At 58.6% G+C, this 16,570-nt stretch overlaps 5 protein-coding genes across 5 annotated transcripts; 1 reads left to right on the top strand and 4 right to left on the bottom strand.

Annotated features, from left to right (window-relative positions):
* Window positions 1-54: 54 nt before the first annotated feature.
* ACA1_277400 (RFX DNA-binding domain containing protein) lies at window positions 55-4,159 on the bottom strand (the record flags this gene model as incomplete). The annotated part of the gene is made up of 11 exons (XM_004344515.1): window positions 55-1,119; window positions 1,193-1,289; window positions 1,391-1,589; window positions 1,675-1,754; window positions 1,866-1,967; window positions 2,036-2,238; window positions 2,320-2,369; window positions 2,455-2,603; window positions 2,686-3,467; window positions 3,571-3,703; window positions 3,942-4,159. The coding sequence occupies 11 exons, from the start codon at window positions 4,157-4,159 to the stop codon at window positions 55-57; spliced, it is 3,078 nt and encodes a 1,025-aa protein (XP_004344565.1).
* Window positions 4,160-5,609: 1,450 nt separating this feature from the next.
* ACA1_277410 (SH3 domain containing protein) lies at window positions 5,610-7,416 on the bottom strand (the record flags this gene model as incomplete). The annotated part of the gene is made up of 8 exons (XM_004344516.1): window positions 5,610-5,794; window positions 5,895-6,197; window positions 6,271-6,457; window positions 6,535-6,733; window positions 6,823-6,908; window positions 6,991-7,062; window positions 7,136-7,247; window positions 7,313-7,416. 8 exons carry the CDS (start codon window positions 7,414-7,416, stop codon window positions 5,610-5,612), a joined length of 1,248 nt encoding a protein of 415 aa, XP_004344566.1.
* Window positions 7,417-7,849: 433 nt separating this feature from the next.
* Window positions 7,850-8,512, bottom strand: ACA1_277420 (adenylate kinase isoenzyme 6, putative; the record flags this gene model as incomplete). The annotated part of the gene is made up of 3 exons (XM_004344517.1): window positions 7,850-8,045; window positions 8,112-8,257; window positions 8,321-8,512. The coding sequence occupies 3 exons, from the start codon at window positions 8,510-8,512 to the stop codon at window positions 7,850-7,852; spliced, it is 534 nt and encodes a 177-aa protein (XP_004344567.1).
* Window positions 8,513-8,613: 101 nt separating this feature from the next.
* On the top strand, window positions 8,614-9,291 carry ACA1_277430 (uncharacterized protein; the record flags this gene model as incomplete). The annotated part of the gene is made up of 3 exons (XM_004344518.1): window positions 8,614-8,893; window positions 8,936-9,001; window positions 9,086-9,291. The coding sequence occupies 3 exons, from the start codon at window positions 8,614-8,616 to the stop codon at window positions 9,289-9,291; spliced, it is 552 nt and encodes a 183-aa protein (XP_004344568.1).
* Window positions 9,292-9,398: 107 nt separating this feature from the next.
* ACA1_277440 (uncharacterized protein) lies at window positions 9,399-16,522 on the bottom strand (the record flags this gene model as incomplete). The annotated part of the gene is made up of 30 exons (XM_004344519.1): window positions 9,399-9,530; window positions 9,647-9,753; window positions 9,842-10,039; window positions 10,110-10,192; window positions 10,315-10,408; window positions 10,484-10,693; window positions 10,807-10,911; window positions 11,023-11,087; window positions 11,178-11,265; window positions 11,351-11,441; window positions 11,555-11,631; window positions 11,767-11,910; window positions 12,020-12,170; window positions 12,293-12,407; window positions 12,555-12,686; window positions 12,792-12,909; window positions 13,031-13,083; window positions 13,244-13,731; window positions 13,802-13,881; window positions 13,975-14,044; window positions 14,210-14,305; window positions 14,417-14,634; window positions 14,710-14,806; window positions 14,928-14,990; window positions 15,097-15,261; window positions 15,340-15,419; window positions 15,488-15,619; window positions 15,723-15,883; window positions 15,961-15,999; window positions 16,098-16,522. 30 exons carry the CDS (start codon window positions 16,520-16,522, stop codon window positions 9,399-9,401), a joined length of 4,077 nt encoding a protein of 1,358 aa, XP_004344569.1.
* Window positions 16,523-16,570: the final 48 nt, after the last annotated feature.

Here is a 16,570-nt window from a genome sequence, read left to right on the forward strand (position 1 = left end):
CTTTTATTTGAGTTTCAAATATTTATATATTTATATACTCGCCACACTGACCGATCAGGCACTGCCGTGTCGTGGGACGGCCGGGTCCAGCTGTGGCACCGCGGGCTGGCCACCCCCACCCGTGTGGGCGTGTGGCGGCGGGCCTTGGGGGTGGTAGAGGTGCATCTCCTGCTCCCAGGGCTGGGCGAGTAGTGGTGGCGGCTCGTACGAGGCGGCGGCCAACATCGACGTCGACGTAGAGGAGGTGGCGCTGAAAGACAACGACGACCCGGAGGGCGAAGAAGACGAGGGTGAGGAGGAGAGCAGCGACTCGAGCAGGCTCATGTCGTCCAGCGCCCGCGCGAGCGACGGCGACCCCGACGGGTGGGTCGTCCCGGGTTGATCGGACGTGATCGGCCGGAAGGTGGCCGTTGCTCGCGACGACGAAGAGGGGAAAGGCGACAGCTCCGGCGAGATGGTCGGGTAGGAGGCCGAGCCGGTGGCCGATTGGAAGGGGGCCGTCGGCGCAACGGTGGGCGAGGTCGACGCCGAAGACGATGAGGAAAGCGGGAAGTAGGCCGGGTCGGTGGCGGAGGCGGCAGCCGACGACGACAGCGACGACGAAGGGTCGGCGTAGAAGATGTACGAGTACGAGGCCGACGAGGGGCGCCGGTCGGGCAGCTGCGGCGAGGGACTGGCGCGCTGCATCGGCTCCGGCGTGTGATGACCGTACGCGTGCAGGTGAGGCTGCGGCTGCGGTGGGTGCGGCCGAGGCTGGTAGTGGGGTGGTTGGGGCTGGTGTGGGTGCGAGTGTGGGTGCTGGTGGTGAGGCGCAGAATGGAGCGGCGAGGAGTCGGAGGGGAGATAGAAGGCAGGAGGCGGCGGCACGGCGCTGGCCGAGACCAGGGCGCTGAGGGGAGGGTAGGAGGCGGCGGAGGAGGAAAGCGACTGGGCCTGGGCGGGGAGCGGCAGGGGCGGGGAGCAGCTCGCGATCCGCAGGCCGTGGAACGATTCCTGCACCGCCTGCTGCGTGAGCACGTAGATGGCGTGCATCCAGGGAAAGCGCGAGGTGAACGGGTAGATGGCCTCCATCAGGAGCTTTATGGCCTTGTACTCCTTGTAGCGCACCAGCACTTGGACCTGTGTTGTGTGTGGTGTGCCGCGGGTCAGCCAAGCAAAGCGCAGAGAGGTCTTTGTCAAAAAGGAGGCGAACCGCGGTGCGAATGAGTAGGAACTTGTTCGAGGAAAGCTCGTGAAGGACCACGGCCATGATGGGGCGATCCGCCAGCATCAGCGTCCTGACCAACTCCCTGCAACCGGCCGAAAAATAAATTTCATTAGTACATTAAAATAAAATAAAATAAAATAAGAAGGCAAATTAAGTAAAATATATCAATATAAGAGGGAGCACCTGGCGGTCTCGATCTGTCGCGAGTTCTCGAGCAGCACGTTGATGAACGTACGCATGGCGAAGTAGTACGCGGCCATCATGTCCCGCACCTGCTGGTCTTGGGCGTGCACCAGGCCCTGCTCGGCCTCGCGAAGTCGGCCCAGCTGGACCATCAGCCCGTGCTTGATGCGCCTCTCTTCCTCCGGAGGAAGGCTGAAACCTGTGATGCGACCAGACGCGTCGTCAGCGCCGCCGCGTGCGATTGTGGGTGCGATGCGGGGCGGTGCAGCGACGCTGGGGCGTACCTCGGATGAGGGGAACGCTGAGCGCAAACACCGAGCCAAAGATATCGCCCGTCTGGTCGTAGGTGCCCGAGATCCGCCCTCTGCTAACACTGCATAAGCATATAGACATATGATATATTCATAGCATACGAATAGAGAGAAACAGTCCAAATGCGAGTGTTGTGTGTAACGTGTGTCGTGGGAATTCGCACCGTTGTAGCCGCGTGTTCTTCCACTGCTTTTGGTATGGTGGGTAGGCTCGGGTCTTGGTGATGGCGTCGCTCGCACTCTCCATCGACTTGACGTGCAGCGTGCTGTACCCCACGCAATGGTGAGAATCAATCATCCGCCAGCCGGGCGCTACGCGTGTGAAGTCTCTCACCTGAGCAGTGCCCAATGGGTCTCGTCGTTCAAGGCGCCCACCTGCTCGCATATCTTGGTGCCGATGGTGCAGAAGTAGATCTGACGATTGCGGCCTTCCTCCGGCGTGGGCGAGAAGAAGGTGGTGAGCCAGGCGAGCGGCACGAGCGCGCTCGCCACGTCGTAGTCGGACGAGTCGAACACGTAGCTCAAGTGCTCCCTGGCCTGCTCGTTTGTCGTGCGATCAGCATCGCCGGCGCGCCACGCGCATTGAGGGCACAAAGAGGGGCTCCACACGAGGCGTACCTTGTGGAAGAACTCCTCGGCCACGTCGAAATGACCGGCACCGAAGCTCGCTGATGACACCGTAAGGGTTTTAATTATTGAGAGGGAGGGGAGGGGGGGCTAAGCGGTCTGAGAGGCGCTAGCGAGCGAGCGTACCGATGCTGATCATGACGCAGGCCGACAGCGATAGCGAACTCCGCTCGAGCTGCCCCTCCTCGGTGCAGAAGAGGTAGTTGAGCAGTCGCATCTTGAGGCTCATCGGGTTGATGGGGATCAGACTCCACGATATCTTCCTGAATCGGTCCCTGTCGTGTGGTGTGTGTGTGTGTGTGTGTGTCGTTAGCGACCGAAATTTAAAGGTAGAACACAGCGAGAAAGAGTGAGTACCGGTAGTAGCGCACGGCCATCATGAGGTCCAGGTGCGCGTCGGCGTTCCAGATGGAGAGGTTGCCGGGCGGGGCGGCCATCATCGCGCTGCCTTGGAACGACGACGAAGACGGTGACGACGAGGGCGACGGAACGCCGCTGGAGAAGAACAGGCCGCGCGGCTCCTCCATCTCCTCGCGCGAGGTGGTCAGGTGATCTCGCCTGCGCCACCGGCGCTCTCGCTCGCGGCCTGGGAACTTCGTCCGGTGCTGCGCCATCGGCACCGCACCGCCGAACACGGACCCATCGCCACCGCCGAACCCAGCGAATCGATCGTGTCGTGCGGCCACCGCGCTCTCGCCCAACAGCTCGATGAACGCATCGCCTCCTTCGACCCCGCCGAGCTCCAGCTCCCGCTCCAGCTCCATGATTGATCCCCGACCCTTCTCGCGGTCGCCGCCGCCGTTGTTGTTGCTGCTGCTGCCGGTGTCACTGTACTCGTTGTCGTCGCCGTCGCTGTCGTCGTCCTCATCGTCCCCAAACTCGTCGTTGTCCTCCTTGATCCTGGCAACCGCGCGGGCCTTCGACTCGTACCCGTGCTCGCGTTCGTCGGGTTCGGCCTTGATCCCGCCGCTGCCGCTGGTGAGGGTCAACAACGACGACGAAGAAGACGACGACAAGAAGGAGGAGGCCTGTAGAGCAGCCTGCTCGACCTTGCCCTTGCGCTTGCGGATGTTGGCGTAGTGCATCTTGCTCTCGCCCCGCTTGCCCAGGCGCCGCCACCCCACATTCGGAAACACTCGCTGTCGTCGATGCGTGGGGGAGACAACGTAGCTTAGTGATTTGGTAGGAGACACTACCAATGATCATAATAAACAGCAACATGTCGTCACCATCGACACATACCTTGAATATCTTGCCTAGTGCTGCGTTGTTGGTGGGGAGGTGGCCTGCCCGGGCGCAGAACTCGATGTAGTCGTCATAGACCTGGTACCGGCCAACCGTCTTGCCCTCCTTCTCCTCGTACGTGTCCTGCAGCCTGGAGGAGCAAAAGCCGAGCAAGAGCCCAAGTCAGTCCTGGCTGACTAACAATTCGCACTTACTACCATAAATAAACATTATTCTCTCGGTTGGCAAAAGGGAACATGTACGCTGCGTGTGGTGCTCCATTTGGTACAAACAATAACGAAAATAAATAGTTCACTTTATAAAATAAATAATATAATGAAAAAAAATAATCAAATAAATCCTGGGTGTATTGGGAGGGGGGTGAGTACCACTGCACGATGATGGGCAGGGTGCGTTCTCTTTCGAGCTTCTTCTTCGATTTCTTCCTCTTCCTTTTTGTGGGTTGGTCGGGTGCCTGGGTGTGCAGGTCGGCGGCACCCTCACCCTCTTCCTCCTCGCCCTCAGAGCTTTCATCTTCTCCCTCCTCCTTGGCATCTCCAGCGCCTCGACCGGTGGCCAACGCTCGATTGTGGTCAACCGTCTCCATCTCTTTTCGCCGCTGCAGGCTCGACCTTCTTCTTCTTCTTCTTCTGTGCTCCTCTTCTTGATCTTGCTCCTGCTCTTCCTGCTCTTCTTCTGGTTCCGTTTTCTTCTTCTTCTCTTTTGTTTGCTCCTCTCTCGTCCTCTTTCTCTTCTTCTGTTGTTGCTCCCCCGCCTGGCCCGAACGGGGTTGGCCGCGGCTGCCAGGCTCGTCTAGGGCCTCTTCTTCTTCTTCTTGGGGCGGCGACGCCGCCGACGCCGAAGAGGACGACGTGGGCGAGTTCGCGGCGTGGAGGTGTGACGTTGAACCGCTCCGGAGCTGGCTGGCGGCCCGGCTCCTGGTCTTCTTCGTTCTTGAGACCTTCATCCCTGTTCTGCTCGGACGATTCCGGAGGAGCGAACACAAACACCACGAGCGACGGCACCGAGTTGAGTGTGAGAACCACCAACGGCATGCGCGCAAGCCCAGATGCACCTGGGTGTCGTTGGTTGTATGGTTGCTCTGTGCGGTCTCTCGTGGCGCGAGTGGCCCGGGCTTTCCCGTCCGGGAGTAGAGTACCTGAGTTAGTTTTGGCTTACTTGGTGCACGCGTGGACTCTCGCCGGTCTGATGGTGGTTGAGTGTACTGTTGTGGGAGTGGAGTGATCGGGTGAGTGCTGGGAGTGAAGCTGTGGTGTGAGCTGTGGTCTGTGTTGTATGCCACCACACCTTGTACGGGCTCTGCTGTCAATGGGGAGAAGGGGATGATGGACGGCCGAAGTTGGTTTAGGGGAAGCAGACAGAAGCAGAGGCGATACCGCGGGCTGCCCGCACTGGTGTGGCGCCGTGACAGGAGCGAAGAAGCCGCAAATCCTGCGCTGACGGCGAAGATGGTCAAGCTGCCGCCCGGACCTTGTCGGGCTTCTGTTCTTTTTGCTCTGCGGGACTGCCCAAGCGGGCCGGGGTGGCGGTGGTGGTGACACCTTCTGATGGGGTGGTGAACGCCTATACTGCGGCCCGGTAATTCCCCACGACAAACCGCGAACCCGCCGCCGGACAAGGATATTTTTCGGACGGCCATAAATGTCATTGGCGCGCTGATTGAGCGTTAAAACCCCATTGGCCTCAGAGCGCCAATGACATTTATCGCCCCTGTCGTCCCGATACGACCATGCCCTGCAGATTAGCAAGCAGATAAGTGTGCCGCGCTACTGCCGGTAAAGAGCCCACTGGCTGAATGCAAGTAATTCGCCATGGCAGACTCATGATATTGCTACAACCGTTTGTGTTGCCGTCGGTCACACGTCCGGTTGTGAGTTCCCCAATAAGGGGGAATTGTCTCCTTTTGGCAAAAGTGCGAACATGTGGTGAAGAGTGATGTTGTGGTTGGGCACGTGGGCCTGGGCGTATGTACAAGAGACCGAATGGAGATCTGCGGTGGCAAGAGAACATGATCATCACGATGGCTCCTCTCGCTCTTACATCGGCTGGACATAGTTAGATGGGAAGAACCCTGTCTGGCCGCGCAGCTCGCCCTCCCACCAACCCGATGGCGTCTTGTTCAGCACAGTGATCACATCGCCGGCCTTGATCGAGATCCCGTTGGGCACATCGGATGGCTCAAAGTCGTACAGCGCGCGGCATCGCTCAATGGGCCTGGGTCCTGCTGCAATGCCATGAAAGTGAGTGCGTGGCGAGTCTGACTCTTCTGGGCTGAGGAAAAACAGTAAAACTTGGCTATCGTGGTGCGAGTGAAAGTTTACCTGAGTTGGTGCGTGGGCGCATGGGCAAGGAGGGCTGTTCGCCGGCTCCTCGCGGCGAGGAGTGCGGGATCTGGTGCGGCTGCTGGTGTTGGTGTTGGCCGGTTCCCACGGGAGCGGGTCGCATGCTTGGGTGGGCAGCAGGACCGTGGCCGGCTGGTCCCTGCGACTGATGGGCTCGCGGGGGCATCATGGGAGCCCCCACGCCGTATGACTGGTGCTGTTGCGCCGGCATATGGGGCATCTGAGGAGACGGCTGCTGGTAGTGCTGCTGCTGTTGGTAGGGCTGGTGTCCCATCATCATTGCTGGAGTTCGAGAAGGGAGGAGTCAGTTCAGCCATACGGTGCTGCAGAACAGGCTATGACAGCCAGAGCGTACAGGGAGGTCGCTGCGGCGCGGGGCCTGCGTTCATCTGCGACACCGATGGGCCAGTGACAAGGTGGGTCTCGGACTCGTGGGAAAAGGAGCCCTTGCGGGAAGTGACGGGACGAGCGGAGGCGGTAAGCATGTCGAGTTCCTTCTCGGCCGCCTGGAAGAGCCCCATGCACTTGCGATGGTAGTCGATCTGAAGCACATCACAGAGACCAGTGTGAAACTTTCCATTCACCCAACAGAAGACATCGCTCTCTTGGAGTGGCATACCATCGCGCGGGCGTAGGCCTTCAAATGTTCCAGGTGCTCGTGGTCATCGTCCTGGCTGTGCTGAAGCTTCTCGTAGTAGGCGTCCCTGGCCTCTTCGTACCGCATTCTCACGCGGTTCACCTTGTCCTCGTTCTCGGGCGTGTTCTTGGACTGATAGGCCCGCTTGGCCGTGTCGTATTCCAGACGATTGCTCTCATACCTGACCAAAGGAGATGAACCGTTGCACGTGACGGGAGCTGTGAGCGGCGATGGTCAATCGACCTCAAAGCGGAAGGGTGAGCGGCGCACCTCTTCTTGAGGTTAGCGATCTCCTTCAGGTCACCGTCGCGGTAGGCCTTGAGAGGATTGATTGTGTTGATGGCGATGTGGTTCTCCTGCAGGGGTGGGTGCAGTCGCACGTCAGCGGACCATCTCAGCAATAGCAGGGCCGCTTACAGGTGACACAAGGAAGCGTACCAGCTCTGCATGTTCATGGCCCAGCTCCTTCATCGTCTGACCGAGGCAAGCCACACCCTTTCCGAACTCAGACTGGACAAGGGGATAGCGGTGAGCTACAACGAAAAGGAATGTAGAGAGTTGGGAGCTCGGCAGCTGGACGTACTGTGTTTCTGTCCACCTCCTGCATCTTCTCGCCGGTCTTCACCAGCTTCTTGGCTCTGTTCTTAGGTCCGGCCTTGGGCGCCAGACACTTCACCAGTTTGTCCGTCGCGTCCCTGTGCACGGCGCGTAGCACAAAAGATGAGATTCATCTTCGCGCAAGGTGCGGGGCACAGCGTACCTGGTGGTGTCGACCAGCTTCTCCTGCTGAACGAAGTCCTCATCTTCTTCAGTCTTCTTGTAGATTCGCACGCCCTCTCCGATTCTCTGGCTGAACTTCTTCATCTGGTGTACGGTTTGTGTTGTGCGCTTCTTCTGGTTGTGCGGTGTCTTCTCGTTTAGTACTTTGAAGGCGAAGCGGGCGTAGAAAAGGTTGAAGGAGCTCTTGTCGCCACCTGCACTCGCGGTGCAGGAGAACTTTCGTGGGCAGCCCCGCCGCCTCCACCTTCATGGTCGTCTTGTTCAGCCACGTCGAGCGGCGAGCGGACGACTCGCTGCGGGCCAACCTGCCGAATTTTCACTGGGGCAACCTTTTTTCTTTTTATTATTTGAATTGGTCTTGGCTTCAAGATGCGCCAATCTGCAATCATACCCTATCTTTGGGAAGAGACGCGTGCTGCGGGCAATGATGAAGCCCTGCCGATGAGCCTCATCGTCATCACCGATGGCTCAACGCTTGGGGAAGACGAGTCGAGAGGAGAACATCGCTGCGGTTGGTTTATTGTTGCTGTTGGTTGGACCGCCAGCTGGCGAGCCACTGCTGGATGCGCGATGCGTTGGACTCCATCTCCTCGACGGTGTTGTTGGTGAGCTCCACCACGATTTCCTGCTTGTAGCTCTCCCGCGCCTCGTCGAGCACCACCTGCATGATCTCACACTCCATGTTCTCCTGAATCTTGTTGTCCTTGTAGCTCCTGCACACGCCAGCCAGATTGAGATGAGATTGGAGCTCTCAAGAGGAAAGAAGATGAAAGACGTACCTGCTCACCAATCGCGGGTAGAGAATGCTGTTGTCGGCGCGCAGCACCACTACGAGATCGAACCATCTCTCGGGGAAGAAATCGCAGGTGTGGAAATCAACCACGTTGCCTCCGCTCGTCATCGTGTCCTCCAATTCATCACAAACCTGAGAAATTGGGTGTGATTTGGTGTCGCACGCGCCAAAATCAATTGATGATGACGAAGATACCTTGTCCTCGTCCAAGATGTAGGAATCGAATTCTTCGTCCTTGCCCTCGTGCAGCGATTTCTCCTTCACGAGATCGGTGACGTTGATGTGCCGTAGGCCCGTGCTCGACGCCACCAGCTCGGAGAGCGTCGTCTTGCCCGTTCCCGGCGTTCCGGTGATCAAAATGTTCGCATCTCGCTTCGTCCCCTCCATTCGCGCTGATTTTTGATTTTGACAAATACAATAATTGCAAATCAAAAATAATTGCAAATCAGATAAAAAGAAGGGAAATATAAAGGTCTAACTGGAGTGACATGGACAAGGAGGGCCACAACAAAGACAAGTCCTTCGTGGGCCTGGACAAAATAAGGGTGCAGCACGCCCAGCAGGTGGCCAAGTTCCAGGAGTGGGCAGACTGCGGCCGGTGGTCCGACTTCCCCAGGAACCACTTCGACTGGTGGGCCTTCCCCATCGACCTGCCCAGCACCAACTACGGGCTTGCCTACTCGCTCGGTCGCGCCGATGCCGCCCAACTCCTCGCCGACCCCTCCTTCCTTCCCCTCTACCGCAAAGGCACCTTCTTCCCTAAATCTTGTGTGGCACGCGGTGTGGCGTGGTCTAACGTCGTGGGTCTAGGCGTGGAGTTGATCGCGTTGTCGTGGGGTTGGGACATCGAACGCCAGCAGCCCGTCACCAACCCAGGTGCGTACGCATCATGCATGTCTCAGACCATCATCTACGTTGGCCATCGCCGAGCGTCGAGCTGACCCTTTCGGCGCCGATCAGGCAAGCAGCAGCAATGGGGACGACATGACATTCGACTGCGGAAGGTGGGCCAGTCGCTCCTTCTGTTCGGCCAGTCGGACCTCCACGCCTCCCTGGACAGGTTTGTGGCCCACCTGGAGAAGGACGAGGGCTTCAGCTTTGACACGGCCTCCACCGCCATCCGAGGGGACTGGCCGTTCACGGCTGGCCGGGGAGCAGCGGCCTAGGACTGGAGCAGTGCCCGACGATGTCTGCATCGTGGCGTCGTTGTGAAGGCTGGCTACATTGGGCGATGTCAAGACCACTTGCTCACCGCCACCGATCGGTGAAGTGCTCAGGACACGAAGACACCGAGGCGCAGCTCGGCTGAGATGCCCGGCCCGTAGAGGAAGACCAGCTTCGAGTAGAGGAAGCCCACCTTCTGCGCCCACGTCGTTGAGTAGCGATGCACCACCCATCGGCATTTCTGCGAGCAATGCACACGCACACGCACACGCACACGCACACGCACACGCACACGCGAGTAAGCAAACAAGGTCGAGAGGGAGTGACGAGAGAGGAGAACACAAGGCTTGCGCGTACCGTGTGTGAAAGCAGGACGTTGCCTTCGGCGTCGATGCTGAGCCAGCGGCGGTTGCCTCCCGTGGGCGGGGGTTCGTGCAGTTCGAGCGTGTACGCTTCCCCGAGCGCTGACATGATGAGAGAAGACGGAGAAGCACAGTGAGCCAAAAGGGCTGCAGCGGCGGTGCCAAGAAGAGAGGCGGAGGGAATGCGCACTGCTGTTGGCGTGCATGCGCTTCTTCCAGGTCTGCACGGACGTGGGGCTGTTGGCCACCAGCCCGCTCGCCGGGTCGTAGCGCAGGTAATTGCCGTCCATGGACTTGATGGACACGATGACCCCGCCCGCGGGGCTCTTCGCCTCCGCCTCCGCCCCTTCCTCCTCGATCATCCACGTGTTGAACTCCTTCGGCACCCCTGTGGCTCCAGTCAGCCCTCCATTCGATCTGATCTTCCACGAGAAAGGCAGTTGATCGGGAAGACGCACCGGAGGTCGAGCGAACTTCGCCGCGCAAGCCGAAGTAGAGGTAGTCGCCACTCAGGGAGCAGATGTTGAACAAGTTGCTGGCCCTGCGTGCATGTTGGTTTCATAGAGTGGTGGCCGTTTGTGTGTGTGTGTGTGTGTGTGTGAGCACGCGGGGCAACGGAATGTGAGAGCATGAAGGTGGTGGAGAGAGGGAAGCAGCCCGAACCTGGTGAGGCGCCACCTCTCCTTGTTCGACTTGGGGGCCTGCTTGTCGGCCGCCACCAGCCCGTGCTTCGACACGCTCATGTACTTGCCCGTATCTGTGGCGACGCCAAAAACAATCGGGTCAGCCCACAGGCGAGCTGCGGCCGTGGTAGTGTGGTGGTGGTGGGTACCGCGGCAGCGGAGGGCGACCTCGTTCCGCTCGGCGCCGTCCTTGTCGGGGATCTTCTCCACCTCCCAGCTGGATGACTGCTCCCGGTCGATACGCAGCTTACCGTTCTTGTCCGCGCACAGCCACTTCTGGTGATGATTCTTGAGCAGAATCCGCCCGTCCTCACCCCGCTTCGCGCACCACAGCGCGAAGTTGCCCGTTGATCCGAGGTCTGCGTGCGCGTGTGTGTGCGTCAGACTCTGCTGGCGTTGTGTGTGTGTGTGTGTGTGTGTGTGTGTGTGTGTGTGTGTGTGTGTGTGTGTGGTGCGAGGCGTGCGCGCGTACAGATTTCGTCATCGTTGCTCAGGTTGCAGCACAGGGTCCGGTCGTTGTAGCTCCACAGGTAGAGTAGCAGGCCGTCCATCTCTTCCGGGTGGATGTCCTCCCCGGCTGTGGTCAGCAGCGGCGCATCGAGAAAGAGCTGCGAGGTCAACGAGTCGTCCATGATGATACCCCGGGCAAGGCCACAAGCAGACACAGGGGCGAAAGAGAATGGAAGACCTTTGGTGGAGTTGGGCTTCAGCAGGGTGAGCTTCAGCGTGGAACTGAGCGACGAAAGCGAAGGTCTGGTCGGAGGGAAACACAGCTGGTGAGTGATTCGGCCATTGAGCCTGGTGTGGTTATCTGTGTCATCACTGAAAGGTTCTGCGCCATACCGTTTCTCGGCTCTGACGCTCTTTCTTGTCGCAGGCGAGGACACCACGGGCACGGCCTCGATGGCGCTCGCCGACAGTACGTCGCCCACTGCAATAAAATTAAAATAAAATGAAACAAGTAGAGATCAACACGTCGACCTCACCTAGACGAGGTTCGAAGGGAGGTGGCGTACCGGTCAATGAGCCGATGAGGTGGAATATGGAGGTGGCTTCAGAATCCTTCTTCGTTTTGGCCTTCTTCGCCTTCTGCTTTTCGTAGGCCGTCTGTAGAGTCCGAACAACTGATCAGCCGGGAGATCGTGGCGGCACGCAAGCAACACGCTGACGCACACAATAACGTGTTTTTGATTATCGCACTGCAATCTGCTGCGACTTACCTTGCGGGCAATCAGCGACGACTTGTACTCGTGCGTCTCCAGCTTGCGCATGGCCTCGACCTTCATCACGGCCGACACTGCACACATACCCCGCCCCCGGAACAGCCGCGTGAGCTGACGTGGCAGGGCGCTCAAGGACACACACAACCGACACACACCGACACACACACACACACACACACACACACACACACAAAGAGAAGTAGCCATACCGATCTTGCCGGGGTAATGAACATCGTCTGTCTTCTCGAGTGTCATGGCTTCTTCGATCTCGCTGAGGAAGATCGGCTTGACCGCGGCGCTGTAGTCCAACAGTATGTCCAGGTAGGTCTGCCACGCACTGCGCCACAGCGTTTCTGTATGCAAATGCAGAGGCAGAATGCGTGACCACACACTGAGCCATCGGCGCATCCGAAAAAAGACACAACAGACGCGCACGAATCCAAGCAAAGCGACGTAACGTACTTCGACGTTCGGAAGAGTGGTGTTCCGTAGCTGCAGTGGTGCTCACCATGGACAGGTTACACTGGAGCTGCGCCATTTCGAGGGTACCCTCGATGAGCGTGTTACGGTCGGCCTTGGTCAAGGTCTGGCGGATCTTCAAGATGTTGATCGCCTGGGACACAACGCCAAGAGAGAAGAAGAAGAAGAAGAAGAAGAAAGGACATGACAAGTCAGCCAAACGCGTTCTATGCAGAATTGTGAGCGCTGAGTCAAGAGTGTGTGCCATCTATTTACCTGGGTGTAGTAGTCGTATGCGTTCTTGAGCGTTGCGATGCACACGTCGGTGTTGGTCTCCCAGTTCAGGGCCAGCCAGTGGTCGACCCGCCCGAGATGCAGCAGCGTGTTAACGCTGTCTGGAATGCTGTGTGATTGTTGTTCAATACGGTCAGCCCTACATGCTCGGAAGAGTGATTGTGTCGTGTGTGTCGTGTGTGTCGTGTGTGTCGTGTGTGTCGTGTGTGTCGTGTGTGTCGTGTGTGTTGTGTGGAAGACGGACCAGTCGAGAGCGGATCGCAGTTTGCGTTTAGCAAAGAGGAAGAGCCCGGCGACCTTCTTGTTGATGGCGCTCTGTGCCTGCTGGCCAGCCAGCTCCTGCTCCATTCGCCGACCGGCAAGCCAGAGCCCCACTCTGCCACACAAGAGACGAAGGGAGGTAAGGACGTAGTCGCTGCCGATTGAAGGCGCCCACGAGCCAAAGTGGCCCAAAATGGTGGCATAACAATTTTGTACGTACCCTTCGCTGTGGTACATGATCTGCAGCTGTTTGCCCTTAACCTTGAGGTCGGCGATGTACGGGTCCATGAACTCGAACGGTATCGGCACCCTAGTCACCGGAGACCCGTTCAACACGTCTGGTCGGTCGGCCGGTCAGTCGGGTGGTGTGATTGGCAGTGGCGTGAGCGGGCCACAGGTGCACATTATTCTCTGTCCCAGCCAAGGCCTAAAACGTGTAGTCGTGGTGGTAGTAGGTACCGAAAATGCGGGGCTGGTCGGAGAGCACCACGCCGAGCATGCTGCACAGCCGCCTGAAGAAGACGCCCTGGAAGATGTACGGATGACGCCGGTCACTGTATACGTCGTTGGTTGGTTGGTTAGTTGGTTGATCCACCCAATAGGCGACAGCAAATAAATGAGTGATAAGATCAGCCAATGTAGAGTCAGTAGACAGACGATGTAGGGATATACCTGAATTGCCACTCGGCGCCGTAGAAGGCCATCGACCCAAACTTGGCCTTGATGCAGAGCTTGATGGGCAGGAGGATGTTGGCCCAGTCGGTCTCGGGGCCGTCGGGGCTGCCCCACGAGTCCTCCTCGGCCTCGGCCTTGCCCCGGTTCTTCTTCTCCAGCGATCGGAAGTACTTGTAGATGTAGTACTCGGCCCCGCCCTCCAGCTCGAACTCGAACGCGTCGTAGTGGTCCCCGTCGTCGTGGGGCATCTCCTTGGGCCGGTCCTCCGGGCCGCGCTGCTCGACGCCGCCGGCGAAGTGGTTGATGATGATGGGCGGCGGCTTGATGGCCGACCAGAAGTGGACCGAGTCCTGCGAGTGGCTGGCCAGCATGTTGAAGATCTGGAGCAGCAGGTGCCTGTAGGGTTCCTCCGAGGGCACCTTGAGCCGCTTCATCTTCTCCCGCAGCAGCGCCTGTATGATGTTCTTACACACGCGCGCCGCCATCTATACGGCCACAGGGGCGTCAGACCGACGTGAAGACTCGAACACAGAGGGAGGCGCGGGTACGACGTACCTCTGTGTACAATAGCGCCCGGTATTTCCAGTGGCAGGTGGACTTATGCTCGTACTGCACGAGCAGGCCCCGGAGCACGCCTGGCAGTGTGTGTGTGTGGGACAGGGAGTTAGTTAAACGATCATTTAGAAGACACCCGCGTAGTACACCGTGGTGAGCGCCAGACAACGCACCCAGGTATCGCCGATTGATTCCGTCCTTGTGCATCCGATGCAGTATGTTCAGCAGCTGGTCGTACAGCAGCTGCAGTGGATAAAAACAGAATGAACATTAATTTTCGTGAGTGTCGTGTCGTGTCGTTGGTCGTGTCGTTGGTCGTGTCGTGTCGTTGGTCGTGTCGTTGGTCGTGTCGTGTCGTTGGTCGTGTCGTTGGTCGTGTCGTGTCGTGTCGTTGGTCGTGTCGTGTACCTCGGTATTTGCGCCAGATTCGATGGTGTCGTGGGTGACTTGTTGCGCCGATGCTCCCCACCGCTGGAGCTGGCACAGCGGACAAAACGAAGTGTACTGGTGACAGCAGCCCCACAGAAGCGTAGGTGAGAAAAAATACTGCATGCAGACCGAAGACCAGCGAGAGGCGGGTGTTGTGGTGGCGGTGGTGGCGGTGGCGGTGCGCACCAACACGGGGAATCGATCGCGGTCGATGCGGCAGAGGGTATGCAAATATTTGACAAACTCGGGGATGACGACGTTGTGCAGCCGCTCTGTGGCCAGCTTCACCTCGTGGTTGTGGTCGTGCCACTCGGGGTCCATGGACTGCCAACCGGTGAAGGCGTCGCTGCACAGCGGAACCGGGTTGGACACCAAAAACTCGGGTCGCAGCAACTTGTAGAACACTGCGTTGCCAAGATCGATCACGAGTGAGCCTCAACACGACACGACACACAACACAAGTTTGCGAGACTCGGTACCGGCCCGAGGCTCCTTGAGTGTGAAATACTTTTGCGCGACGCTTCCCGCCTCGGGCGGAAACAGCCGGGCAAAGTCGGCGAGGTACAGTTTGTTGTCCTATGTGTGCGTGACACGGTACGTCAACGCCTCGCACGCATTAACTAACCAACGACGGACGGAGCGACCAAGCCAGAGCAGAGTAGAGTGGTGAGATAGAATCAGGGTGGAAGGTGGTTACCGTGCCCCAGTGCCCTTCGATGTCGCCGCAGGCTTGAAGCACGCAGTCCTTGACCATGTGCGCCTGTGACAGCCGGTGGTGGTGGTGGTGGTGGTGGTGGTGGTGGTGTAAGCTTTCGGGACCGCCCCGCGGCTTCAGCCACCGAGTGCGGAGCGCGGAGAGTACGTACCTTGAGGTTGAAGCCGGCGAAGATACGGTTGAGGCGCATGTTAAACGCTTCGTAGTCGGCATGCACAGTCTTGCCGCCATCGTGCGAGCCGTAGATGATCGTTTGTTTGGAGATCGGGATGACGGACACCGCTATAATGCGGAAGCCACGATAGTTCACGATGGACTGCAGTTGACCACCACCATCACCGAGTCACGTCAGTGATTGACCACCACTACTCGAGTGCCAGTGGCGAGTGTGTACCATCAGGGGCGCAGAGACTGATTGCTGCGCTGTTGTCTCCGAAGCCAAGATACGAGCCAGCGACCGCAGCTCGTGGTCAGCTGCGAGAGGAGGGTAAACCAAGCACTTCGAGCAGAGCGTAAACCCCTTTGCGGTACGGACTACGTACCGGCCTTCATTGCCAGCGAGTCGTTGGGGATGCGATCGCCGTACATCCACTTCTTCCTCACCAACTCCTTGTCGAGGGCGAACTTGAACAAAATGCCCATCACCACATACTTGTCTCCTCCCGCCACACCACCTGCACACATCAACAGCAACGCATGAGACCACACCCACACACGCACCACACACGCACCGCCGCACACGCACACGCACACGAGGCTGAGAGAAGGAGAGCAAACCAATGTCCAACGGTTTTATGGTTTTGTCCTCCACCGGGAGGTAGCGCTCGCTGATGATAATTCGTCCGTACACCTCAGCCGCGTGCTGAAAGTCGTGCGCCAAATAGGCGAGCTTCAGCAGCCTCGTTTGCTCGTCCTCCAATGCCATGTACGCCTGAAACCTAGTGTCGTGGTTCATCAGGCACGCAAACAGCGACACGAACGACGCGCACGACACGCGCACGAACACGCAGCATACCGCTTGCTCCACACGCTGATGGGGAGCTCCTGGATTCCTCTGGTGTGGTGAACGTGCCGTGACGAAAGATGTGAGTGAAATTCAGCTGACCTCATGGTGTGTGTGTGTGTGGTGCGTGGCCAGTCTGCTTGGCGCACCTCTCGTCGATGGGCCACGGGATGTCCTCCTCGCCTTCGCTCTCGAGGCCGTGCATGAGCTTCCTGATGTGCTTGTTCCCGCTGTCCCTCTTGAGCAGGCTCCCTCGCTCCCGCATCCTCTTTTCCCTCTTGCTCTTCTTCTCCTTGCCGTTCTTCTTCGCCTTCTTGTCCCTTTTCTTCCTCCTGGCACCGTCGTCGCTCTCGCTCATCGACGGCTCTCGCTCATCATCGTCGATGTAGGAACTGCCTTCTTGATGGCTTGCTGCTTCCCCTTTGCCATCGAGGTACACCGACCCCACCTCCTCCACAACGTAGAACTCGTCCGTCGCCACGACCCTCCTTCCGTCGTACGCACCCGCACGTCGCTCGTAGACCTCCTCGTAGCACACAACTCCTCCACTTGTCTGCCCAGCTCCGCTCTCCATCTCGTTTGTGCTTCGTTGATCTTTACACGTCGTGCCAATCTGGTGTCG

The sequence above is a fragment of the Acanthamoeba castellanii genome, assembly GCF_000313135.1.
Source record: "Acanthamoeba castellanii str. Neff unplaced genomic scaffold scf7180000084776, whole genome shotgun sequence".
Lineage (NCBI taxonomy): Eukaryota > Discosea > Longamoebia > Acanthamoebidae > Acanthamoeba > Acanthamoeba castellanii.